Source organism: Triturus cristatus, chromosome 7 (assembly GCF_964204655.1).
Source record: "Triturus cristatus chromosome 7, aTriCri1.1, whole genome shotgun sequence".
Lineage (NCBI taxonomy): Eukaryota > Metazoa > Chordata > Amphibia > Caudata > Salamandridae > Triturus > Triturus cristatus.
The window spans coordinates 137317000-137334302 of record NC_140590.1 but is presented as its reverse complement, the minus strand read 5'-3'; the positions used below and the strand labels follow the sequence as shown (position 1 = coordinate 137334302).

The window sequence follows — 17303 nt, the reverse complement described above, 5'->3', positions numbered from 1 at the left end:
GCCACAGCCTCCATAGATAGAATGTCCCCCTCCAGTGACTCCCTACTAGGCAGAGACGGCTCAAGTGCTTCGGAGCAGGCCAACAATGTTTGCCCCCTAGAGGTAGTAGGTAAGGAAAGGGTACTAATGGGGGACCCCCCCGGCTCCACTCCAAATGTTAGGCTATCACTTGGTGTCTCCCCATGTACCTCGACATGCATCTCCCGTGTTGGGCAGATTGCATGTCAATAACTTTGCAAAAACCGACTGCGCGGCTGGCATGGGGTATTACCAAGTAAACTAGGTTGGGAGAGACTTCCGCAAGTCTGCCCGCCGCCTCTAGCCTCCCACATAAGGGGTCCAACTGGCCTCCCCGACAAGTTCGGGAGGATGAAATAACTAAGGTCGCGGATGCCAATTGGTCCCCCGCTGACTATTAGACTATGCTCCCTCACGGGCCCACTGCATACATAGCTAGCCACCCTTGGATCCTCAAAATTTACTATAATACAATCCCCACTTATATTTTTTTGCTTAGTGCCAATCCAGCCAACTCTCCTTACGTGGATGATCCGTCCCTCCCAAAGTTTGGGCAAGGGCCTGTTTTCTTTAAGCCAGAAAAGAGTTTTGTTGAGCAAATCGTCGAATGACTCACGCTTGCCCGGGCTAAGCACAGGCACCCCAGTCAAAACAGCCACGTAGGGCTGGCAGGCAGGGGGAAGATTAACATTATGAGCCCTATCACCCCTTAATTCCTCACCTGTCTGCTGTACGTGGGCCTTCATGGGCTTAGCTAAATTAGGTGTTGGGGTCTCAGGTGGGGTAGGGGCTATGGGCATGGCGACTGGGATAATAGGGTTTACATTACCAGGGATGCCGGAAACTGTGGGACATGCCATCTTTTTATTTAGTATGTTGTTAACAGCCTTAAGGGTCTTTGATTTATCTGCAGGTTTAATTGCTGACGGCCCTAATTTCCTCCCCAACCCTACAGCCATGACAGTAGGGTGCGGGACGCTATCAAGCACTTCAGATGCAACTGGTATGGTGGCTGCAGTAGTGGTAGTGCATTGTATAGCTATAGGTGGCTCCCTGTTGTCAATTCCCCCCCCCCTGGGCCATCCTCCCTAATTCTTAACTGCAATTTGATGAATGATTTTAAGGAGAAAAAGTTGTCCAGGGTTGTCTGCTCCAATTTGTCTACCCGCTCTGAGAGCCCCCTTAATTGGTCTAACACCGGGAGGAGAAGGGATTTCATCATTTTCTCCAAGTTTGCAGGAAGTAAGGAATCCAGGGGTAGAGGCACTGGGAGACCACCAGACAATACTTCACAGCCACTGACCGCTGGCCCTCCCAATGTGCCCTCCCCCTCCTCTCCCTGCAGCAAGCGGGGATCCCGCCCCACTGTCTTATGTGGGCAACCCGTCCTAACGCCAGCCCACCTAGGTCTCTTAAGGTCTTTGGACAGTCTACTTTTCCGTGGGGTGGGCAATCTTTTTCTTTTAATGGGAACTGGATGTATTTCCGCCTGCACCACTAGGGCCGGTGAAGGGGGCAATATTAAGTGGGTAGGGGTATTAACCAAGGGCAACAAAGAAGTGGCTGCCTCGTTAGCCATGGGAACTGGGGCCATATTGTTTTCTACTTGGAGTGCCGAGGCTGCCAAAATTTCCAGACCATCTATGCTAGCTCTCAGGGCCGCCACCCGAGGGTGGTCCAAGGGAGAAGGGCCAGGGACAAAGGGCTCCTGTGATCGCTCTGGGGTGGGCACCAAGGCTATCGAGCCCAACGACGATCGTCTAGAACCAGAGGGCCCTCGTGATAGTCTGCGCTCAGCCATGCCAATTTCTTTATCAATCACATTGGCCACGCGGGTAATAAACCGATCCATGGTGCCAACCATGCCCCCCTCGTGCCCCTCCCCACCCCCTCCGCCCCTCCTCAGGCTTTTGCCTGAGCGGGTTGACATCACTACGACAAACCCAGCCCAGATGAGGTACCAGAACCCCTAGCACTAGCCTGAGACAGCTGGGGACCAGTGATAATAATACGAAATATTTACTGATGACAGGAGACGGGATAACAGGGGGGTGGCCCTGCCCTGCCACCTCCTGCCCCGGACGGCCACAGACGGTCCCGCCCTTGTCCCGGGCTTCTCCTGGCGCCGCCCGCGCGCGTCCCGCGACGCGGGGGCTCAGTTCAAATTTATGCGCCTCCGTGCGCGGTGATTGCGAAAGCGGACTTCCGCCGCTAGGGCTCCTGGGGGCTGTGGTCCTGCACACTGCGGCCGCGAGGGAGTGTAAGTGCGGCGGCGGCAGGAAGGTTAAGGAGTCTGCACCAGCACCGGGACCAGGTAAGGGGAACAACACTGTAAAAGGCAAAAGACAAAGTTCAGAAGTCGCCCGCTCTGCCGGGGCTCAGTTCAAATTTATGCGCCTCCGTGCGCGGTGATTGCGAAAGCGGACTTCCGCCGCTAGGGCTCCTGGGGGCTGTGGTCCTGCACACTGCGGCCGCGAGGGAGTGTAAATGCGGCGGCGGCAGGAAGGTTAAGGAGTCTGCACCAGCACCGGGACCAGGTAAGGGGAACAACACTGTAAAAGGCAAAACACAAAGTTCAGAAGTCGCCCGCTCTGCCGGGGCTCAGTTCAAATTTATGCGCCTCCGTGCGCGGAGATTGCGAAAGCGGACTTCCGCCGCTAGGGCTCCTGGGGGCTGTGGTCCTGCACACTGCGGCCGCGAGGGAGTGTAAGTGCGGTGGCGGCAGGAAGGTTAAGGAGTCTGCACCAGCACCGGGACCAGGTAAGGGGAACAACAGTGAGAAAACGGCCAAAAGGATTTGGAAAATCGTCTTCGCTTTTTTGGCGGAATTTTTAAAGCGTGGAGGGAGATGCTACGGGAGAAATGGAGGTGGCTGCTGTGGCCATAGGCTCCGGGGCAGCGGTGGTCAGCGGATGCTCAGCACGGCGGGCTGCGATTACACACAGATGGAGCAGGGCAGAATTAGGAGCGAGGAAGAGAGGAGCGGAACGCAGCGTAGCAAGGACTGACGTACATATATATATATATTTTAAACTAACAAAATCACTAAAATTCACAGTTAAAGATATCTCTAGTATCTAGAACTTGTTCCATAAAGTAACTATTACTTGCGCAGTTGCAATACACTGCTTCTACCTTCTCATATTACATCACTCGTGACATGTTCACTGACTGCATTGATAACATCCCTAATGACATCTGAAATTACATAATTGATAACAGCACTCTGCGAAATTTTGGTTGTTGTTATTTTCCTATAGGACCATATTTCTGTGCTCGATATTCTGACATACAGACAGGTGGCATAGCTGCAATACTAACAATGTCTAACACAGACTTTAAGCATGGTGAAAGATTGATAACAATGTATATAGAGCTCGTGCTATGGTTCCCAGCCTGTGGTCCCGGGACCCTTGGGGGTCCGTGAAGCCTCCTCTGGGGGTCCGTAGCACCTTAGAAAAGTGAATAATATTAACAGATTAAGAAAGTGCATATACATAAAGATGCTAACTTTACAACTGAAATTTTGAAAACGTAATGTAAATGTGAAGGACTTTGAAATTGGAGGCTAGAAATTAAATTAGTATCCTCAGATTGATTCTTCGGAGCAGTGCAGGTGCACCAAACAGAATATAGTATGGACGATGAGTGGCCTCGATTGAATTTAGAACAGCTCCGACCTTTCTATTAAAATAAAAAGTTTGATTTTTATTTTATTTATGTGCTGGCGAATGAAATAAAATGCGTCCTCATTTGTGTATTCGTTTGATGAATGTTTTCATCTGTATTTTTTTGTGAATTGTTTTGTGGTTCAAATCATCGACAATGCTTAGGCCAAGGTCCCCGGCTTCCAGTAATGACTCAGTAGGGGGTCCCCAGGTTCCAATAATGTTTCAGTGGGGGTCTCTGTGTTCCAGTAATGATTAAGTGGGGGTACCCAGAAGTCAAAAGGTTAAGAACCACTGATTAGTGTTATTGGTAAAACAGCAGAGGGGCACTTTTGCAACATTTTCTGTAACACAAAGTTACAATACTGGGCCTGATTTAGATCTTGGCGGATCTGGTACTCCATCACAACTGCGACTTATGTCCCGTCCGTTGAAATATAAATCCCATTATAGCCTATGTTTATGTTGATTTATGTTTTGGCGGATGGGATATCAGTCACCCTTGTGATGGAGTAACCCATCCGCCAATATCTAAACCCGGCCCATAATCTTGCAGGAGTTATAAAAAAAGGTAGATTAGAAATGTAGCAGTAGCTGCTTTTCACAAGAAGCACACGAAGGTCTGGCCAAATACCGAAGGACTAGACTCTGCGTTGATGTCATAAATAAAACTGCGGAAAACAGGGTGGGATTAGTTTGTGGACATACCTATCTCTCATACCTGATCATTAATTTTCAAGCTTGGAAATTTAATTTTCTGGTTGTCAGCTGAATTAGTCACACCTTTATTAGCCTTAGTATGTAGCTGGTGCCACTACTGCACATCCCATACACTGACTGTCCTCTACGTAAAACAGCTTTAAGCTGACACTGCCTGCCCTCTGCATAAGGCCCCCCAGAAGTTTGTTGTTGTAAGGATAAAGGCCCCTTCACTGCTAGGAAAGTGCTGTCCCCCTTCCAATTTCTCCTCTTTTGGCCAGCTCTTTACCTTTCCTCCAGTTGATCTCTAACCCATGCTGTAGCCTCACAAATCTGGCTTACTTCTCCAGAAGACCTCAAAGCAGTGTTGAATGGGTGGGATACACAAAGTTTACCCCTACCTGTCGTGTAGGGGGATTCCGTCACTTCACCTAGCCTTGAGGACACCGATGGTTGGTGGGACATTCATCTGTAGTGCCTGGGCATGCGTCCTTCTACCTGTAGCAATGGGGGGATGTCTATCAACTCCCTTGTGGAAAATCAATTCAGTTCACTCTCCCTTCTGTGTATGTAGTGGATCGTGGTGGGGGAAATATATGTATATCTGGGAATTCTGTTATCCTCAAGACTGATGCTAAGAGTCTATACAGAGATAAGTCCTGTTATTGTGCTGTGCTCAGGAGAGGAGTTGCTGGACCACCTGTTGTGGAGGGAAGACACTACTTTGAGCAGGGGTACAAGCGCAAAGACTTGCATGGAGAATGATTTGAGGAAGAAAGTCCTGGAGATGCAGAGACCTGTGGATGATGTAGTTGGCAGCCTCTGCATCATCTATGCTTCAGCGGCCGTGCTAGGGACATCAAGGGCCAATCTGTATTGTTTCTTGATTCAACCTACTGTGTGAAACCCTTTTTTCCAGCGTTAGAGGGATTCATAGTATATACTTCTACCCGCGGTCCTTGGGGCATATCCTGCTGTTAAGGTTTGTCTTCCTGTGTCCACACGACCACGACCCACCACCGTAGAACATATGTCCTCGAGTAATCCATATTTGAAGTCACATTGGCAGAGTTTTCTGCGGGAGTCTGAATAGCTCCATTGCTGAAAAATGTCAGCCTCCACCGGCCATTATTGAGATACAAGCCTCCAGCGTTTAGTACCTCTGTAGGGCCCAGTGTGGCAATTGGCCCTTTACCACCCCCAGTAGCTTCTTGAACATTTACTTTGGACCAGACTGGCTTAGGACTAATCTCCATAAACTGTGGGCAGTTGAACCAAAGCAACAGATTCCTGGTGGCCCCCCACTAATCAGACACCCAGAGGCCCTAGACTGTCCAGTGTACTTTCATGTACCTGTAGCACCCCCATTTCTGGGTTTGGAGTTCGTTTGGAGTAACGGCGAAGCGTTGACAGGGAAACTGAAAGACCTAGACGTACCAAGAACCAAAGAAAACATTGTAACAGCCCAGTGACTGATACACCTGTATGCAGTTTAAGTGCAATTGTACCACAGGCTCTTGAACAATAGTAGTAGCTGATATTACCTACCACTTATGCTCCAGATTTCTGCGAAGCACTTAGCCCCCTGCACTACACCCTACCTTAGAAGAGGCTTGTAGGGAAGGCTGAAATGTAACAGACAGTTGTCTTTGGTCCCAACCCTGTTGAATGTTCATAAATAATTCCTGCAAATGCTCAAGTGTTCGGTCCTTGCTGTTCCTAAAAAAAACTCTGAAATGCTTATTTTTCGCTGAGAAAGCGGTGCATTACTCTTGGTAAGCATAGTGTAACCAATGGTTTAGTGACTCTAGTGCCAAGAAGCTGCTTTCATTCTGAATGGTGGTCTTTAGAAAACCAGATAATCTAAGGTAACCTAACTTGACATTCCTGACCCTAACTAAACCGAAACTGACCTAACAATTAACTTAGGGGCATATTAGCAAGAACCTCGTTAAAATTATCGCCGTTTTTGCGGCAGGAAACTGCTGCTAAAACGGCGATAATGGGCTTGATAATATGCGTTATAGAATTCCAAAAGAAGCCCATGTTAGATGTGCAGGACATCTAACATGGGCTTCTATTGGAATTCTATAACGCATATTAGCAAGCCCATTATCGCCGTTTTAGCGGCAGTTTCCTGCCACATAAACGGCGAGAATTTTATCGAGGTTCTTGCTAATATGCCCCTTAGTGTCCCCTATTCTACCGTAACCTTACATAACCCATTTTAGGCCATCAGGTACAAAGCAATTTTATGGTCGCAAAGGCTTTTATTTGTAAATAGCATTTTAGTATTCACAAAACTCAAATTGTGATTTGGGGCCATATGTAGATAGCTAAATACCGGTCGGTAACGTCCGAAAATCGGTAATTTTCCCGTTACCGACCGGTATTTAGCCCCTTTTTTAAAAGTGCTATGTGGCAGACATACATGTGCGCCACATGTGCACACATGCACGATTCAGGGGTGCAACAGGGAGTCAATGTGACACCCTGTCACCCTTGAATATGCTCCCCCTATTACCGATTTGGTATTTACCGAATCGGTAATAGTGAATGGCTTCCCATTCATTCCTATGGGCCTCCAGGCCCATAGGAATGAATGGGAAGGTATGCCTTATTACCGATTCGGTAAATACCGAATCGGTAATAACGAATATTACCGAATCGGTGAAATTTACCGATTTTTTCCCTACATTCTATTTACCGATTCTTAAATACCGAATCGGTAAAATTCGGTATTTAGGAATCGGTAAATAGAAATTACCTACATATGGCCCTTGGTAACACACTACAGTATCGCAGTCTGGGTTGGAGAATACATACTGGATCGGTATTTGGAAAGGGCGTGTTAATGGTGTCTTTTCAGAAACCAATTTTTTTAAGGTCTTGTTAACATTTTGCAACTGAAATCCACAGCAAAAAAATAATATTTTGCCACCTACTTAAAAGAGATGGTAAGTCATTCACAAATGGGAAAAGGTCCCAAATAGACCTTTGTGAATGTTGAAAAAACTTTTTTTTGGGAGCCGGTAGTGGTCCAAGGGACAAAGATTTGTATACTTGTTCATTTTATTTTACATGCTTCCCATTTTCCTTTAAGGAAAACGGGCTGCTTTTGAAAAATAAATATTACTATATTTAAAAGCAATCAGAGACATGGTACTCTGCTGACCCCAGCAGGTCACCATGTCTTTGACTCTAGGCAATCATAGTGGGTCACAGTTTGTGATCTACCTCATGCATATTAATGAGGTAGGTCAAATTGCGAGCCACTATGACACAGTATTTTGTGAACTGATCTATAAATACATAGGCCTGTTTGTGAAATATCAATGCATTCGGTAGACGCCGGTGCCCAGATTGCGATCGGTTCCAGCGAATTCATGTTAGTATATTGAAAATAAGAAATTGCAAATTGCGATTCGGTATTATTTAAAATTAGCAATTTCTAATTAGGAATTTTAGTAAATGAGGGCCTTAATTATCGTAACATTACCTAACCTACCCCTTAACCTAATGTCCTCTACCCTACTGTCAACTGAACGAGGCAAATCAAATTTACATACCTTACTGTTTACTATATACCCTTCTCCAGCGTGACCCAACGTAAGCAAATCACACTTCCCTAACCTATACATCCGCGGTGCGTCCATTAGGGCTTTGGGGCGTAGCCCCCCCGCCCGCAGCTCCCTCTGCGTCGTGAACTTAAGTAAACTGAATCAGTTTACTTAAGTTCAAAGACGCCGAGGGAGAACTGACAATCATGTGAGTCAGCATGACGTCGGACCGCCCACCCCCTTCAGACTCTGAAGGGGGTGGGCGGTCCGAAGTCATATTGACTCACATGATTGTCAGACGGACCAGGGGCAACAGGCAGCCGCACAAGTGCGCATGAGTGGGGAAGGTGAGCGAATTTTCGCTCCGTACCCAGTCATGCGCACTAGTGTCTGCACTGGCTGGCGCATGCCCATTAGGAGAGCGAGGGTTGAGCAAAGGCTCAAACCTCGGTCTCCTAATGGGCAGGCGGGCGAGCAGTAACCGTGCCCTAAGCCAATCCTGGCGCTGCTGGCAGCGCCAGGATTGGCTGAGAGGGGCTGTAGGCGCCAACGGACCTGAGGCGGCGCGGACCTGCTCAGGACCTCAGGTAGGATTTTTAAATTTATTTTAACCCTCCCCCGGCCCCCACCCCCGCGTGACACCCCACCCCATCCCACCCACACCCCGCGGGCCGCGACTGAGAGACTGGATAGTGCCAGGCACAAGAACAAGGTGTGGTGGCTGCAGTAGGCAGGATGGCGCCTATGCCAGTATTAAGGACACAGGTGTTGAGATGTCGAGAGACAGGGTAGCACGAGAATTGAGAGCACAGGTGCCGGGGCTGAGACAGGGTGTTGCAGGGGCTGACAATGTAAGTGCTGAGACAGGGAGTCTCAAGAGGTGAGACTGCAGGCGCTGAGAATTCAGGAGTTGGGATGGTGCAGAGGAAGAGAGAGGGTGTCTTGAGAGGTGAGAATGCAGGCGCCGAGACTGGAAGAGACAGGATGGTGCCAGGGCTGACAATGTATGTGCTGAGACAGGACCAGACAAGGTTTCACGAGAGCTGACTGAGACAGCGGATTCCTGTCATCGATGAAGATAGGTAACCCCGCAGAAAGATTCAGTAAGTAACTATGGGGCATATCATCAACGAGGCGATAAAAAATTATCGCCGCTTTTGCGTCCGTTTTCGGGCGAAAAGTGGTGATCATTTTATTGCCTAATCAGCAAGGTCACGCTATCGAGTGAAACCTTGCATTAGCGCCTGAAATCTGAATGCCCAGCTTTGCATCTCTAATGAGATGCAAAGTGGGCGTTCCTGCCCTGACATGACTGGAGAAATGTCGCTAAGCGACATTTCTCCTATCATCAAGCCCCACGCTATGAAGCATAGCGGCAGGAAAAGTAGCGATAACCCCTGTTATCGCTACTTTCCTTACGCCTGCTTCAAGACTGACCTCAAGATGGATGTATGACGTTACAACGCATGCTGTTACAACGCATGCTGTTACAACAAAAGTTTTACAACGCGAGTGCATTGACAACGCAGGACATTACAACGCAAGTCTTTACATCGACTTGCACTAGATGGCGTGCTAACATTAAAAAAGTGTAATTTACTATTCCAACTCCAGTCCACGTAACAGTAGGGAAGGTGTTGGGATAGTAAACTACACTATTTTTAATGTTAGCACGCCATCTAGTGCAAGTCGATGTAAAGACTTGCGTTGTAATGTCCTGCGTTGTCAATGCACTCGCGTTGTAACAGTTTCGTTGTAATGGTAGCGCGTTGTAAAAGTTGCGTTGTAAAGGTTGTTCCCCACTCAAGATATGACATGATATCCTATAGAAGGTGGATATCATGGCTAAATTTGTCTTGCCTTATCATCAAGCTAACGCCAAAATTTGTGAGATTATCGCTGGATTTCCAGCGATAATCTCACTTTTGGCAGTTAGCGCTAGGATTTTTATCGCTTTTGAGATAAGCGTTGCTAATAGCACGCTATCTCAGCAATAAAAAATCCACGTTAGCCGGCGATAATTTTCCTAGCGCTAAGTGCGCTTAGCGATAATTATCGCCGGTTGTTGATGATATGCCCCTCTGTCACTTACTTAGCTAAAATGGCCGATTAAATTATACCGAGCAGCCATGATGGTCTGGGTGCTAAGGGGCATTGAGGACAGTGCTTAGAGTGAGGAAGTCAACGGGGCCTGCTTTCAGTCACTTCATTGGATTATTTTAATTCCTTAGGAACGAAGATCTTGGCACATTTCTCAAGCCGCTGTCTCCCGGCCCCCTAGATCCTTAGAACAGCAGAACAGAAAAGATGTGCTGTTACAGTTTGCGTGTGGCCAGGCGATGGCATATGGAAAATGTGTTTCCTGCTATTTACTTTAATTACTCCAATCACGTGCCCTCCTCGGGCATGTCAGTCGGAACCTCTGAGGCCCTTTGTCTGTCAAATAGATGGACACTATCTTGGCTTTGTTCGGCCATCTAGCCGGCTGCAGATGAAACCGCCGACGCACTGACTGTCTGCATAGCCAAAACTTTGTTTTTTTTACTATTGAGTTTGATTCATATTTAAAAAAAATAAAATGACATGCAGGCCTCTGAGAGATGAAAAGGAAATATTAGCTATTTGATGAATGAAGTAGAGGACAGCCTTTTGGTCAGAAATGTATATTTTTAGCAGAAAATCAGTAGAAGATTTCGGCTATCGTTTATAATAGGTATTACATTCAATGCATCAATGTACAATCGCAGTGTAAGTGTCATCTGAGCTCATTTTTACTTCTTGAGTTTGGCTAGAATTATTATTATTATAATAAAGAATAATAGTTCATAACAATCCTATAATTTTTGTTTAATGCTCGCAGTGACAATGTACATGCTTTGTAACGTGTGAACTCACAGGTGCCAACATTATCCAAATCAGTGTTGCTGATTTTATTGACCACTTATGGATGAAAGGTTGTGTAGGCCTTGTGGTTTTAGAACTTATCATTTATATATACAAATATTACCAGCAATCCACACAATGTATTTGTAATGCCAGTCTGGCATGTGAATGTGAACCAATTACATTCAGAATTTGAACCTGGATGTATATATTTTAAATCATAGGAGTAGAATAGCTCCTTGAGTTAAATTAAGTGATATGTTTGCCACAAGTTAGAATCTAGGAAGGCCGTCTCTGTCTGTCATCTTTCTGAGGTCAGTAAATTGAGATGAATAGAATACATTTATGTCAGAGCAGCTTCAGACGTCTTGGGGTGGTGCTTTGGATTCTACACAGTGCAGTGGTTTTATGTGCCATGCATTCAAATTGCTGTTGTGATATTGTTTTAGATGTTAAAAAAGTGCAGTGCGTGAGGTGTTCTCATCCTCCCCTCCTGTCAGCATTAGGCTGGTACTTGACATCAAATGCTCTATTGGTTTAGTGCACTGAATGTGTTGCTTTAATGTTCTCTTGGTGTGGCACGCTATATGACCGGCTGGGCGCATGGATACTCCGTTTTAATCAAAGGTCACTGAAAATCCTTAGCGGCAATGTCTCGGTCTGGCCACTAAATTAACGAATGGTAACCGATGGGAGTATTTGAGGACTTTTGATGTAGTTCTGCTTCCGGAAACGTGGTCAACAAATGAGGTTTTTTTGCGGGGTTTACTCGTCTTACTCAGCCGTGCTACTCTGTCGCTGGTTGGTAACGCACGGGCAGGGCTAGCTACATGGCTCAAAACATCTCTGGGATGTAGCACTGCTGCACTAAACACCGATTTAGATTTAACACCGGCTTTTCACTTTTTAACAATTTCACATGTATTTCATTTTCCAACCCCAAATTTGGCCTGCTTTTTATTTTTTTTGGACCGTTCTATAGGGGAGTTGCCATCGCAGAGGTGTGGGCTGAACTTGATTTTGGCCGGGGATTTCAATGCTAAACTAGGCAGTGAAGCCTCCTTTTATGGTGAAAGCCCACCCTGAGCAGACGTGCGGGGTGTACCCTGCAGGGACAAGAGAGGTCATTACCTGTCTCTTAATGTCCCCACGCTTGATTTGTGTAATGCAATAGAGATCACAGGGATGACCTTAGTAGGACCCACGGGGTGCGGGGTATGGAGGCGCAGGGTCGGGGACTGGATGGGGTCATCAGACCTCAGAGTGGTTGACACCTTCCTGCTTTCTCAAATTTGCTTGAAAATGCGCAATTTGCCCACTCTTATTTTTCAACATTTTCTCGGGGGGAGAACCCCCCCGAATCCCCTGTAGGTGGTTCGGGCTCGCACGCTGCGCATGCTCGCCGCAGTGCAGTACGACAATTGTTTTATGCCACACCACTTTCAAATGTCAGCATCCGCCACTGAACCTATACCGTTACCGAGTTTCACCCAAACTAGTATAACCTAACCGAATCTAACCATTCTTTACTTCCTCTTTGCAGACTTTTTCTTGTTTAGGTGTAAGCGCCTCCCAGCCGTTCCTGATATGATGTACAGTTTCATGGGAGGAGGCCTCTTTTGCGCCTGCGTGGGGAACATCCTGCTGGTCGTGTCCACTGCCACAGATTACTGGATGCAGTACCGCCTGTCGGGGGCCTTTGCCCACCAGGGCCTGTGGCGGTACTGCATGACCGGAAAGTGCTACATGCAGACTGAAAGTATTGGTAAGACACAGCTTCTTATCTCAGCTTCCTCCACCGCTTTGCCTCATCAGTTTGTGTTCGTCAAGTATTTAATGCAACATTTTGCATGTAAACAACTAAGGCCAGATTTACCAAAATGTCACACAAAGCAACGCAACGCAGCAAAACAACTCGCTGCAACGCCTGACAAGGAGAGAGCCGGAATGCTCCATATCTACTAAGACATTCGTGCTCTCACCCTGGCTGCCGTGCTCAAATCTTCCTAGCGCCAATGAAGCCACCCGTGCACCATGGTGTTAGAGTGCCTGGGTTATAGATAGGATTATTTTTGTGCAAGAAGGTACAGCGTCTTGTCCAAAACAGTCCTTAGAATGCCCATGCTTCAGCCATGAATCGCTTCCCTAACACAAAGTTATACAAAGTTGCGATGTGCGCTACCCAGCGTTACTCTGGATTCGCTTGGCCGTGCAGGGCCACACAAGGCGGCTTTGCGTGGCTTAGTAAATCCCACTAAAGGACTTTCATTGGCTTGTGTTACTTTGTGTGACCCAAGTGCAGCGCAGTCTGGGCCAATTGGTCTCCATTTCCCTTTGTTCCTTGTTTTTTTCCATCAGAAAAAGCCTCCATGCAAAAAAAGAGAAACCCAGTGCTCTAAGTGCACATGTGCGTTTACGATAACAGATGCATTTAACACCTGCATGACCTTCTGTACTGCCAAATTATGCTTTGACTTCAATGAGACTGACTTGCATAAGACATGGGCACCAGTTAATTAATGAAGAGCCCTGTTGATTATGTGTAAATTGCTCAATTTTACACTCATGCTGCATTGTATCAAAGTAATATACTGATTTAATTAATGACCCTTTAACGACCGCACAGTAGCTTTTCTCTGCACAGCCTAAGACAATGTTCCTTTGTTTTTATGAATTTGCTTTCTCTCTGCTGATGCTAAAGCTGCTGCAATGACTAGCAAATGGTGGCAATTTACATTAGATAGGGTTAGCCGTCCCGATGATGACTTTCCTTTTTGTTTCTGAAACATCAACAACAACCTTCCAACAGATCAGTTTTGTGAATTTTTCATAATCTTCCATATTCATATGAAATCCATTGAGGTGCTTTGACAATATTATTCAGCCATTTTACAACTGCATTATGTACAACACCCTGATGAACAACCATCCTCCAAATGTAGAGACCACTGCCAGCTCAGTGGTGATGTCGGTACCTTGAGAGAAACTGTCATCAAGGCGGTTCCTCTGAAGGTTCAGAGTTTTCTGGGTGGGCGACGTCGATGGACACCTTTCCACCGAACATTTTGTTTTATGAAAAACCAATAATTGATGATTCCCCCACTCTCACAGAACACCCTAGGTGTTTCCTGGCAGTGAGGGACAGAAAAAAAAGACATCAGACAATCTGACCTCAGTACGGCTGGTGATGTGATGCCCTTACTTTGATGACCAGCACTCCACCAGGCAAGAGGAGTAAGCTTTCCACCAATGGAGCCAACAGGGGCACTGCGGATGGAGAGCTGATGGTCTGCTCGACTCTAAATATGGTGGGCATACCGAGAGTTTGGCAGTTTTCTTTTGTGACTAGTACCCTGTCTGCTAAACTCTAAATCGGGCCATAAGTCAGCTATATACACGTAAACCACGTGCTTCTTGGTTCATATATTGGATATGCTGCAGATGTGTCCTCTAATCGAGGGCCTCTTTGTAGGCAAGATGCATGTAAATATAGTCAACTCATACCTCTTTGAAAGTTGAATTTGAGACTGTAGTACAGGTATTGTATGAAATAATATGTCTACTATGCACCTGTGTCGCTGTAGCTCAACACGCCCGTGTTCCAGGAGGGGAGACCACTTTCACTTGCTTCACCTGCCATTGTCTTTCTTATCATCCCTCTCCGCACTTAGCTTACTGGAATGCCACCAGAGCATTCATGATCCTGTCGGCCCTCTCCTGCTTTGCTGGCATCATCGCGGGCATCCTGTCCTTCTCCCACTTCTCCACCTTTGAGAGGTTCAACAGGTCCTTTGCAGCAGGCATCATGTTCTTCGTATCTAGTAAGTCGCGCTCTGCAAATGATGTCGATAATCTGAGGTATGCAACTACTCCCTGGTGGAAACTCCTTTGGGAGATCTACGAATGATTTCCAATAAGTTCAGTCAATCACATATTGCTCTTAGGTTATCTATTGTGCTTCTATGGAAATTTTGCAGTTTCTTCTCCTAATTGGTTATTATTGCCTCCTGTGGCTGTATTATTAAGTGTATCCTGACAGATCAACAAGTGTGCACCCCTGATTTTTGTGGTTGCATACACTTGCAAGGACCCTTCTGTAATACAGTTAGAGCCAGCACAAAAGGGGTGCTTCCTGTGGCTCTACATCAGTGATATGTTATTGATGTGTGTGCAGAGGCAGAGAAGTTGGGAGAGGGTGCCCTGACTGGTTGGCACATAGACATGATGCACAGTTAGTTGGCCACCTGAGGCTGCCCAATGAAAGCAGGGGAGGGGATTTCACAGATTCCCCAAACATCCTCTTCCAGGCATGTGCAGTCACTTACTACACCCGCCTGCAAGAAGATATCTGTCCTCCTTGGTATTGCGTGCTGCATGTGTGGCATGCACTGTGAAATGTGGGGCCATATTATCAAGGAACGGCGATAACATTATCGCCGCTTTAGCGGCAGGAAACTGCCGCTAAAGCAACGATAATGGGCTTGATAATATGACCTGGGCTTCTTTGGGCATTCACAAGGGCATATTATCAAGCCCATTATCGCCGCTTTAGCGGCAGTTTCCTGCCGCTAAAGCGGCGATAATGTTATTGCCTTTCCTTGATAATATGGCCTGTGGAACGGTATCTTGAAACACTTTGTCCATCTTTCTCGAATGTCCTGCCACTAGGTTGGGAACAAGTTCACCGCTGTGCTGAGGGAAGAGCATTCATTGTGATAGGGCTCACTAACCCGGGCAATGAGCCCTATGAATAACATGGGCCCTGTTGGATCTTGAAACTGATTATTAATGTTGACTTGTGTGCAATAGATTTAACTGGCATTTTTATTTAGGCAGTATAATTTCCTTTTTTTTCAAAGGACATGTTAAAGTTCATACTAGAAGCTCAAATGCCCATTCAGTACAAGTGGAAAGCCCCATGTTAAAAGTTTTACTTACTTTTTATGTAGGCAAATCTTTTGCCAGGGGCAGATAATAAGCACTCCTGGTGAGATTGACTTTTAAAGTTTGGAAACGACCACAGACATGCTTATAGTTGTGATTAGAAACCCTCCACGCGAGCATTTACCAATTTATCATCAATCAGATGACTTTCCATTACCAACCAACTCCTAAGGTTGAATTTAGAAAAGTAATAAAAAGTACTAAATCCCAACAGTTTTCTTGGTATAATATACTAGGGGCAAGATTCACAAAGATTGGTGCATTAGCAGGTGTGTCTTACTCATGTAGTACTCCTGTCTAGCTCATGAACTTCAAAAATGTGACTAGCAACAACATTTTGTGAACAGGGTCCAGCTCAACCCAGGGTGAATACATTTATTATATATCGACTTTGCAGGGGGTTCATACTTGTGACTATGTGGGTCATGCACAGATTTCTCCACTGGATATGTTAGTCTACTCATTGTATACCCACTGTGAACTAACTGACATGGACTGGGAGTGGGGCAGTCCATGTACGGACTTTGATGTCCCCCCGTCCCCTCCCCCCCACCCAATGGACCCGTCTCTGTTTGGCAGATCTTACTCATTGAAATCAAGCTGTAACATTCTCAGTAAAAATGACAGACATGGGCTAAAGTTTCAAAGTTTACTTCATAAAATGGATAGTTAATCAGTTATCATAATGGCAAACAAGTCATAAGCAAAATAACTCATCATCATATCAAACTTTATTTCGGCACCTGGCCAGAAAAGCACATAGAAACTAATACATCAATCAATCAATCATGAAATTTGTAAAGCGCGCTACTTACCCGTGAGGGTCTCAAGGCGCTAGGGGGAGGTGGGTGCTGCTACTGCTTGAAGAGCCAGGTCTTGAGTAGTCTCTTGAAGGTAAGTAAGTCTTGGGTCTGCCGTAAGAGGATAGGGAGGGTGTTCCAGGTGTTGGCGGCGAGGTAGGAGAATGATCTGCCGCTGGTGGTCGCTTTTCGGATGTGGGGGACGGTAGCGAGGGCACGGTCGGCGGAGCGGACCTGGCGGTTCGGGGTGTAGAAGGTGAGTCGTCTGTGGAGGTATGCTGGTCCGGTGTCGTGGAGTGCCTTGTGTGCGTGGGTGAGGAGTTTGAAGTTGATCCTCTTGTTGACGGGCAGCCAGTGCAGGTCTCTGAGGTGGGATGTGATGTGGCTGTGTCGAGGGATGTAAGGATCAGGCGGGCAAAGTCCAGCCTGCTGCTGAAGAGGGCCTGGGTGACTGTTCTTCTTGTGTCGGTTGGGATCCACCTGTAGATTTTCCGGAGCATGCGGAGGGTGTTGAAGCAGGAGGATGAGACGGCGTTGACTTGCTTGGGCATGGAGAGTGTTGAGTCGAGGATGAACCCCAGGTTGCGTGCGTGGTCGGTGGATGTCGGTGCTGTTCCCAGGGCGGTCGGCCACCAGGAGTCTTCCCAGGCTGAGGGGGAGGAGCCAAGGATGAGGACCTCTATCTTGTCCGAGTTCAGCTTCAGATGGATGTTCTTCATCCATTCGGCGAC

General features: G+C 46.8%; 1 protein-coding gene across 1 annotated transcript in view; it reads left to right on the top strand.

The window, feature by feature from the left end:
- Positions 1-17303, top strand: part of LOC146809039 (lens fiber membrane intrinsic protein-like) — a 73222-nt gene that overhangs the window by 33630 nt on the left and 22289 nt on the right. Inside the window, exons 2-3 of the mRNA XM_085615847.1 lie at positions 12372-12593; positions 14500-14649. Coding sequence (XP_085471973.1) covers positions 12416-12593; positions 14500-14649 — 328 coding nt within the window. The 5' untranslated portion in view covers positions 12372-12415. The remainder of the gene's footprint in view (positions 1-12371; positions 12594-14499; positions 14650-17303) is intronic.